The 10,563-nt window shown below is 39.8% G+C and overlaps 1 protein-coding gene across 1 annotated transcript; it reads right to left on the reverse strand.

The window, feature by feature from the left end:
- Nucleotides 1–261: 261 nt before the first annotated feature.
- TMEM33 (transmembrane protein 33) lies at nt 262–9,697 on the reverse strand. Its single transcript, XM_027457181.3, has 8 exons — nt 9,551–9,697; nt 9,390–9,454; nt 8,268–8,362; nt 7,659–7,846; nt 6,633–6,700; nt 5,727–5,860; nt 3,740–3,823; nt 262–2,070 (listed from the first exon to the last, which is right to left on the reverse strand). Exons 2-8 carry the CDS (start codon nt 9,444–9,446, stop codon nt 1,941–1,943), a joined length of 756 nt encoding a protein of 251 aa, XP_027312982.1. The 5' UTR covers nt 9,447–9,454; nt 9,551–9,697; the 3' UTR covers nt 262–1,940.
- Between the last annotated feature and the right edge of the window lie 866 nt (nt 9,698–10,563).

The following is a 10,563-nucleotide window of genomic DNA, read 5'->3' on the forward strand; positions in this document are numbered from 1 at the left end:
CTCTGATACCATTACTACAGTGCTTATTCATAGGTTAAGTTTTGAAACAAAGTGTCATAAATTTTTGCATTTTAGAAGGCAAAAATTTCCCATAAAATGATTCAGAGGTGCATAAGACACTGATTATGTCTCATGTCAGGAGCCCCAGTGGGAATAAGAGAACATGCACATATACGCACAGGACTGCATTCTGCTCAACTTCCAGGTTCGAGTATCAACATGTTCTGTTAAACAGAAAATAAGATTGAAGAGCATAGCAAGTTACATTTAACACTCCTTTATTTGTAGTAGAAATTTTAGTTTTTATAAAATCCTCAAGTCACAGGATATACATATATTGAAACTTGTTGCAAGTCTTAGCAGCTGTAGAGCAGTACTGCATGCAATTGCTTCTGCAGTATGCAAGTGTTCTATAAATAGCTAATCACGTTCAGAGAGCAAGATGAAAAGTCAAAGAATATCATATTCAATTACCAAAAAACAGGTCTTTATCAGTACCAAGAGGTTGAGCAAAAAATGAAATAAGTGTATAAATACACATCTCTGAACTAGCACGCTAATACAACTGAAAAGGCTGAATGATACCCACATCACAAAAGATAACTCAATAGTTACATAAAATACTTTGCATCAAGACTGTTTGCAGAAGTGTTTCATGTAAGACTCCTCCAACGAAGGGAGAATAGTGAAGCACAGTACTTTACTATTTTTACAAAAGGCCAATGAATCCCACTTAATTGTATGTAATTAGAATATTAACATAAACTACAGAGGATTAGGCAAATACTTTGCCTTGGATTTATGGAAAGGCATTGTATTTGGACAGATAGTATTCTTTTTCCATGACCTACCTTCCAGCTGTTGGGTGAATGCATAATCAGCACTCAATTTAATATTCACTTCTGTACTTATGACTGATCTGAAGGCAGCATCATAAAATGGATTTACGCCAAAAAATCCCACAGCCATTTGTTTCAATAGCTGCCTGAATAGGTGCAATCCTTTATGCAAATTTCCCATCATGATGAGTCTCAGAAACTGGAAGAACAATTTATATAGAGCTAGCTACAGATTAATTTCCTAAAGAGCAGACATGCTTGAATTACCACAGTCTCACATTTGTGTAGACACAAGAACACATCCGCAATGATTCTCCAAAAGTTACTACATTTACATTGATTAGTTCACTTAAGAGATGGTTAGAAGTTTAAGCATTACATCTTTGTCTGAAAAGCCTCCAGGTCAGCAATTTGGCTTGGTAAAACATCTTGTTATGTCAAGATAGCTGTTTTCCATGGTCAGTCTTGAGATTTCTCCCAACAGCCTAATGCAAAACTATCACAAGGTAAAAGCTTGGAAGGGTTATCTTTAAGTAATGTTAACAGAAATAGGCTCTCCTTCAGAAAGAGTGTTAACTATGCCAGTTTGACAGTCTTTAATTTGTTTTGTTGAATTCAAAGTGGGACGTAATTTTATACCAAACATAGTAATTTAGACAAATTCTACAGATACATTTAATAAGCAGAAGAATACTGTCCGAAGTGTACTGCATAGGTATGTGCACCAGTGCTACCTACTGGAGACCTCCTACTGTAGCGATGCTTCCAGTTAACGTAAACCTACAAAGCACAAACTTAAAAACTTTTAATCAATGTCCAACAACTGATGATTTCTAGAAAACAATTCCATAAGACTGGGCATGTTTTAGATATATGCAGCTACTTCCCCCCCCCCTCACACCAGTTAGCAATATAGCACAATAATTTTAAGTTTCCATGACTTGCTTTTGATATGCTAAATTTTATATTATCTCCAAGAAAAGCATATACACGTTTTTATACAGCCTGGAGTAAGATCAGTGTAAAACCAGGAATTTATAATCATCAGCAGAAGTGCCAGCTGCTCATAATGTTCACAATAGATGAGTGTCTGAAATTCAACTACGCAGCAGTTGGTGCCAATCTGCTTATAAAGGAAATGCTGCTGAGACATAGTCTTCTTACAAAAACAGGGCATGAGGGCTTCATTATTAGGTGTTCCACAACTATTCTCAGCTCGGTGAACAGAGTCCTGAAAAAAAGATTTAATCATACTTAAACATTGTATTAAAAATGCTATAGCATTTACCAGAACTCATATCTAAATGACTAAATCTAATCTAAACTCTAAATCTAACTCTAATTTATCTAAATAAGTGACTTTATTTTCTAAATAAACAAACTTAGAAAACACATATATAGAACTTGCTAACTAGAAGTGATATCAACTCAGTGTTGCAGCATCTTGCAAGAGCTTCAGATTTCTTGTACTTTAAACATTAATATTTTTAATCTACTTTAATTCAGCCACTTCCATTGAAGGACACGGAAACAGCAGAAAAATAAAATCCCATATTCAAGGAAAAAAAACACACCACACTGGGGGAAGGCAGGACAGAGGAGTGATGCTTTTTCAGAAGTACCATAAGAGTTTGGGAGGCAATGGAAGTGGTGTGTTAGTGCTGTTTCTGACTAGAATGTGACTTGAATGCAAGAACATCGCACTCTAGAACAAACTCTTAAAGAGACAAACCTGAGAAATAAAAAAAACAAAAAACAACAAAAAAAAAAAAAACTTATAACAGTATCCTCACTTAAAACTACAGAAATACCATCAAACAACTGGGAGAACAGTTTGTTTGGGCAACCTGGTCTAGTGGAAGGTGTCCCTGCAGGGAGGCTGGAACAAAATGATCCTTAAAGGTCTCTTCCAAGCCAAAACATTCTCTGATTCCATGAAGTTATTCTTAGTGCACAACCAAACAAATATGTATATTTTTTTTAACCAAAAAAATAAAGTGCATTCATAGATTTCTTGTTAAAAAAATACACATAAGACTGAACAACTGATTTCTTACAAAATAGTAGGTAATAGGAAGCAATCAAGCTTATGATTCTCTGACCTGTCTTGGCATACCACAGCATCAAGGCTGCTCCCTTGGTACTTTATCAAGCCTTTTTCTAATCAGACAGTTATCAGACTGGAAAGTACATTCATGAAATCTAACGTTATGCAAAACTTGTCATGAGAAAAAAAAAAAACAGGAAAGCATTGACCTGATCAAAACCTCATAGAAATATTTATAATTTCAAAATTTAAAGCAATGGTAGCTGGTCAAGCCAATGCTAATCAATAAGGCTTTATTTCAATTATAATAAAGCTGATTTACAAATCTAACTAAAGGAGGTAATTAACATGTTTTAAATCATACATATTTAAGATCTTTTACTTCTTCAGTTGATGTATATCAAACAAGTTTGTAAGCGTCTATTCTCACGTCTGATTAGTCCTAGATAGGCATGGAACCTAAAAATAAGGATGTCGTTCTGATAAGTGGTTGCAGAACAATGAAAAAGACTTTCTTCTTCCAAACTTATTTCCCCCAAAGCACAGTTTTAATTATACAAGCATGTTTTGAAAACTCCTATTCAATGATGGTACTACACTCCAGAAAAGTTCAGCTACATAAAATAAGCATGACCTTGAATCAGGTGTAGTAGGGTTTTGACACATTTTGTGGTTTTTAGTTTTTGTTTGTTGTTTTTTTTTTTAAAGCTATCGAAGGTATATTCTGTATTCTACAGTTACCATTTGCACATTTACTATTAAGAGTTATGCATCCATTGCAGAAAGAAAAAATTCTGAATGCCTGAACACTACATCATTAAATACTAACTTCCAAAATCAATTTAATGCTTACCGACAGTATGGATTTCGCCGGGAGGAGTAGCGTAATGTTAGAAATCTATAGTAAATGAACGGCTGGAGCAGACTCCCCTGACCACTGAAAGAGAACAGAGAAGCAGAGCTTAATACCAGTTTTAAAAAGGTCAGGATTTCCCATAATAAAAGCAAGAAAACTATTTCAGTGAAAAAAAGACAGGCTATGGCCATATTTATTCAGATAATCTAGATCTGACAACAAAATATGTACATAAACATGCCTTAACAAAGCCAAAAGACTTACAGAAATGCAGTATTACAGTTTTCACATTTGTTTTATATGTAAACATTCTATACACCTCACTTCTGGTGACTAAGACTAACCAAAGTGACAGCGAGGCCAGTCTAGTATTAAGAAAACTAATGCTGGACAAGTATGGACATTGGCTGACAGTAGTACTCCTGTGTTACAGTTAACTCTTCCAGCCCTAAGCATAGCACTTTGGGAGTCTGGACCATATTTGTACTATCTTTTTTATTAAAAATTCAGAAAACAATGGAAACTGTATGTTTTGAGATATAACACTTAAACATATCAAACTGACTTAGTTACTCTGAAATTAGGTCTTTATACCTTACAAAGCTGCTGTTCCACGTGACAGTACTGCAAACCATTCACAAAATAGAGAAATACCTTGAGTTTAATTGACTGAAGCTTCTTTATATAATGCAATATTAAAATTGTGTCAAATTGTACACTGCATCGCAGCACCAGTAGCTAGCTCCTTCAAATATGAACGGTATCTTTAGCCAGAATATAAAAAATAAAGTGAAAAGGGAGATGGGCTACAAGGGCAGGGGAGAAGTCATAGAATCATAGAATATCCTGAGTTGGAAGGGACCCTTAAGGATCATCAAGTCCAACTCTTGACTCCAAGTCTTTCATCTGTATAGTAATTACAAGCAATTTAATATGCTTAGCAGCTTGAAGAACAAAATTTTCACTGTAGTTTCATCTAACTTTTATACTATTTTAACATTTGGTATACGATCTCTTAAAAGCTTCAGAATCTACTAGGTAGCTTACCAAGTAGCTACACTTCACGTGCTAAGTTTTCCATAGAGAGAAAAAAAAAAAAAAAAAAAAAAAAAGATCTCCCCAAAGTTGTAAAGCACTCTCTGTATCCAGTATCTAACATTCAAGTATCTGTCAGCTGGTAAGTTGCCTTAAAGCGTAATAGAATCTATCAGAGCTGAAGCACTGAAGGGTTCAGCTGACATGTCATAAGATGCAGACAAATTATGTTTCTGTCAACTTCCAGGAACATAAAGCCTTCCTTCTGCTGCCTTTGAGACCCCTCAGGACAAATGCTCTCACTGTGCAATGGCATACACAGAACAAAGGGCATTAATCCCTCTCCAAATATTAAAAGGCAATAACTCAAACTTCAGTGATTTTCAGGTCGTTATATCTTTGTACATGTTGGAATCCTACTGAAGTTGCAACCTTAAGAGCCCTAAAATGAATTCAACAGGCTGCACAGACACAGTGGGCAAAAATAATGAATTAGAAAGAGGCAAAGGTCTCTGGTGAGAAATAACATGGGAGAAGATATAACCCACTCCTGCTTGTATGCTTCTAGCACAATGAAATTCTATGCCACTTAACCTTCTGTGATCCAATAACCAAAAATAAGAGTAAACAGACACCTTCAGTGAGGCTAAAGATCAATATTCGATTACACTAACCAACATTATACTTACTAAACTACATAGGTACGCTTAAGTTATAGAAGTGGAAAAACTTGGATTCAATCCAACAATGTCACTCATTCTATGAAATTGAGTTGTTTCTGTATCAGAATGAATGCTGTTTGATTTCACAATGCATCAACTGCAACATCAAAGAATCAAATAAACTAAGTTCAAGCCTTAAACTATCAAACTGAGATCCTTGTAACCCACAGCAAAACATACTTGGGTAGAAAGTTTCTCATTGTAAAAATATTTATGATGATTCTTACCTGAAGAGCATGAAAACTGTAGCTGGCATCAGAAAAATTTCATTGCAAGCAATGAATTTTAGAATATTCTGCTGATTAGCATTCAGTTTCTCTAAAAGATTTCTCAGAAAGGGCAGACTATTCGAACCTCGTGCCTTTAAAGAAGAAAAAAGTGCCAGAAAACATACAAGTTATACTGATCTTCTCTAGCAAAAGAAATCAAAACATTAACCTTTACCATTTATGACTCACTCTGGCATTTTAGGACTAGATCCTTTAAAGGGATTGAGATCAGTGTTGCAAAGAAAACCACTGAAAGCGTAGAACCCGTATTAGGATAATCATTAACAATCTCAGGAGTCATAGAAGCATAAAGTTCAATTAAAAACATAAAGTGTTGCAAATCCCTCATCCACCCATTTCAGGTCCAGCTACACAGCGCTAGCCAATAGCCTTATTATTCAGTCCACTAGGATCAAGTGCCTATGGTAGCAATATGGCCTAGTTAGGAGGTTGGAGCTATATAAAGCTGTTCAAGACGGTACACTGAGCATCAGGTTCAGCTGGCAAATACTACTGTGCTTCCTAGCCTCACCCTGAAGTTTGTTATTTAACTGCTGATATAGAACATTCAACTTTATAGCACATGGTTTACCCTGAGAAGACATTGAGAAGTTTATACTCCACTGATACACAGTAGTTGCTTCCTTCAAAGAAAGCCATCTGAAGAAAAATAATTAGCATCAACTCCAGTATATTATTATCAAGTCACAGCAGAAGGAGCAAAACAGACCAGAGGACTTTTCAAATTCTCTGCTGGGATTCCACACTGCAATTTCACTAACTCCTCTAACATAACTGAAGGAAATCATAGCTGCAATTCCCAAACACACCACCAGTATTAATTATATACCAAATCATACTTACATCAAGAACCTTCTTTGTGTATGTGGCAGCATGAAGCAAAGAGAATAGCAGAACTGGGAAAATACTCACTGAAGCAAGCGATAAGGAAAATTAAAGGCTGCAGAAGTGCATAATTTCTCCACGATATTATGCTAACACACAAGTGATGGCTCTTTGCAAGAGGTTGGATGGAATGAGTAATACTTGATTAAGACATGTCTATGTCTAAGGCTGCATTTATAGCTGTGCCCTTTTCTTCTTACATCTTTTCTTTGCTACGCATTTTTATCAGCTTTAAAATCAGCGTGTACATACATACGTGAAAGTACAACTTGCATTATTATACACCATGCGTTTCCATTGAACTGTATTCTTTCTACATGAAAGACACGTAAGGCTACTACTTAAAGTCTATCATACATATGTAGTCATCACAGTTTTATAAACAGAGGCTGTAAAATGCATTTCATCACTAAAGAACATGCAGCTGCCAGCAGTTCAGATTTTAGAGTGCAAGAACACAGACATTCCTCTGCCAGAGTAGGACATTAAGCATACACATACAAAACTGCACAAAGAAGAGCTACTTCTTAAACATCAGCTTTGAAGAGCCACAGGAGTAAGTCCTTTCTGCAGACTTGATCTGCCTAGTAATGTGTCTGAAAGACCTCTTATGGAAAAATTGCATCTTTACACGCTCTACTTGCAGTAAGGAGCTGTATGTGAACCCTGTACTGGTAATAAACGAAAGCTATCAACTTCTCTGAAAGGATCACGTGAGACTAGTAATAAAATATGCTGAACTTAAGTCTCAGGAAAATACTAGAAGCCAGAAACTGCTGGCTCCTAGTGCACTAGTTACAGAGGTGATTAACCTGGATATGGATCAATCGACATAAGCCTCTCCTATTTCACATAGAGTATGTTCTATGAAAAGCAAACATTCTACTTTAAATTATTTTTTAAAAATCACAGAACAGGTGATGAAAATAATCCGGTTTTAAATATATTTAAAAACATTACCAGGATGACACAAGCAAAGGATACTTGTAACAGGGTAGGAATTCACAAAGATAAGAGAGTACAACAGGTAGTGGCAGCTGTCCTCCAGCAAAGCCTGGGCCAGGAATGCCCTGCTAAGCTGAAAGTGCGGGAGCCTTTGGTGTAGTCGGAGAGCACTAGTAAGAGCATTTGCCAGCAAGGCACGCTGATAGAAGCTTGCTGCTTCATGCAACCTGCAAATCATCAGAGGAGACGTTACCATAAGAACCAAGCCCCTGCTCAGAAGTCTTTCACCCTTGAGAATTGCATCAACAATTGCACAATACCTGAAGTACTTCTATTATCGTACATAAGAACTAGTATGAAAAAAAAATCAAAAATTGGTAATACTGACTTACTGACAATGCTAAAGCGACTCAATATATCATTCTGTAACTACGCAACAACAACATAGCCAATACTTTATAATTATTCAACGCATTTTCTAAACACATCAACAAGTATTTTAAGCCAACCTTTAACAAAAGCTGTACTTACAAACCAACCCAGTATACTAACTATAAATTGATCCTTACATGAAAACCACTCTATGAAAATGGAGCATAGTTACTTTGTAAATTTTTAAATACTGTTTTTCAATATTGAAGTACATACCCTAGAAGAGGCAGGACAAATAAAGCAGAGCAGTAAACCGTGAACAAGCGGGAAATCCACATTGCTGTATCCAGCTTGTTAGCCATCAGAAATTGCTACATTAGAAGAAGACGAAATGATAAAGAAAACCGACTTCCACAGAAGTTGGGATTTTAATATTTGCATATATTGAATGTTCTTCCTTCAGTGTTAAATTGCAACTCCTCCAACAACCTTGAATCAAATTATAGCTTGAAGCAAAGGGCTTATTTTCATTCCGTGTGATATTTGATTTACTCGATGTTACTAACCAGATCAAAAATAATTAGACCGCCTCAGAATCAAAAGGCTCCTTTACACTCTACAACAGAATACATTGTTAAGATCTTCCATGGAGGTAGTGCTTCAACACATGCCAATGTCACTGAGCAGCCAACTTCAAAAACTTATCATGTAAGGTCTTTAAACCTGACTGACTCCTGTATCTGTTGCTCCAAGGCTTGTTATAAACATGCCCTTCGTGCAACTGGGCCTAGAAATGCCACCCTTCTTACAGAGGGGAAAAAAGATGGAGCAACTTAAAGTTACCATAACCACATCAGAAGCAACAGCAGGGTTTTAAGCTACAAAATGCTGGCTTCAAAAAAACACAAGAGCTCTCAATAATGTAGAAGTTCTCTTGTTAAGCTCTTCTAACCACAGGTTTCTTCATACCATTATATGGTCCCAGGACCAGAAGGGCCCTAATGAAACACAGCACGGTTAAGTGATTGCAAGCCTAACAGAAGCATCAAAACATCATCATTTTTTCCTCCATCTGTGTTCCTCCCAGCTTGCCTATCCTTGCTCCCACCTTTTTCATGCCTCATTTTGTGCTTGGGTCTGCCAGGAGCTCCCCATTCACCTTCCACCCCTCCCAATTTTAGAAGCCAGTTTTAGAAGCCAGCCCCTTTTATACAGGAGACCAGAAATTAAGCCAACAGCAGCTATCGTCCTGCACCGCCTCGCACGCCAACCACGCCACCACTTCCACACAAGCCCAGCTTCAACCCAGCCACCCCCGAGCGGCCGCACGCCGCCAGCACGCCCCCACCGAGGCAGCCCTCAGAGGGGACCATGCCCGGGCCGGGGGCTGCTGCTTACCACGGCCCCGCCGCCGGCTCCGCCTTGCATGGGCCCGTTCTGCGTGGAGTCCGCCATGGCCGCGCCTGCGGGGAGAGAAGCGGGGAGAGAAGCGCCTCAGACGCGGCCCTTGGGGCTCAGGGCTCGGCCCCCGGCCCCGCCGCCGCCCGCCCGGGACCCACCGCGATGGCCGCAGCGAGCGCTCCCCGCACGCCGCCCGTCCCGCCGCGGCCCTGCCCCGGATGCGGCCTGATGTCACTTCCAGCCGCCTGCCGGGCCTGCCGGGGAATGTAGGCCCTGTGACGTCACGCTGCCCGCCTCGTGACGTCACAAGGCGTCGCTATGGGGTGGGGGGGCGCCATGTGTACCCCCCAGCCCGCCCCATGCTTCCCTGTGGGGCTGGGTGGGGCAGGTGTCCCCGCACAGGCGGTGCCCCAAGCACGACATGGCGAGATGTCACCACAGGCCTACACTGCGTGGTGGTGGTGGCATCCCCACATACAGTGACATCCCCACACACAGTGACACCACCACATACAGTGACAACCCCAAATACAGTGACACCACCATATACAGTGATGCCCCCACATACAGTGACATCCCCAAACACAGTGACATCCCCAAATACAGTGACGTCCCCACATCCATGACACCACCACACACAGTGACATCCCTGCATACAGTGACACCCCCACATCCGTGACACCACCACAGCAGCAGGCGTTCGTCGCCTCACACTAACGTGGGATGGGCGTGTGGGTTCTCCCTCTCACCCTCCTCCTCAAGGGTCACGTCTACTGCATGTCCCTGTGTCACACAGCACAGCCATGCCATTCCCTCAGGCCCCCGTTCCCACCAGGTGTGACATTCGTTTTCTCCACCCTGTGTGGTCCATAGAGGGAATGGCCTCAAGTTATGCCAGGGGAGGTTCAGGTTGGAAATGAGTTGACATTTTATCCCAGAAAGAGCAGTCAGGCATTAGGACAGGTTGCCCAGGGTGCCCATATGCATCCATGGGGGTGTTCAAGGAAAGGCTGGATGTGGTGCTTAGGGACATGGGTGACATTGGTGGTAGGGGGATGGTTGGACCAGATAATCTCGAAGGTCTTTTCCAACCTTAGTGATCCTGTGCTTCTATATAGACCACACACCATATAGACCACACTCCCCACCTGCTCCCAGCGGGGTGGTAAAC

This window comes from Anas platyrhynchos, chromosome 4, assembly GCF_047663525.1.
Source record: "Anas platyrhynchos isolate ZD024472 breed Pekin duck chromosome 4, IASCAAS_PekinDuck_T2T, whole genome shotgun sequence".
Taxonomy (NCBI): domain Eukaryota; kingdom Metazoa; phylum Chordata; class Aves; order Anseriformes; family Anatidae; genus Anas; species Anas platyrhynchos.

Coding starts and splice junctions, on each gene's coding strand:
- TMEM33 (XM_027457181.3), bottom strand. CDS start 9,446: ATGGCGGACTCCACGCAGAACGGGCCCATGCAAGGCGGAGCCGGCGGC. Junction 5,861..6,632: donor ACACAAAGAAGGTTCTTGAT/GTAAGTATGATT, acceptor TCTTCTTTAAAG/GCACGAGGTTCGAATAGTCT. Junction 3,824..5,726: donor ACAGTTTTCATGCTCTTCAG/GTAAGAATCATC, acceptor GTTCTCTTTCAG/TGGTCAGGGGAGTCTGCTCC.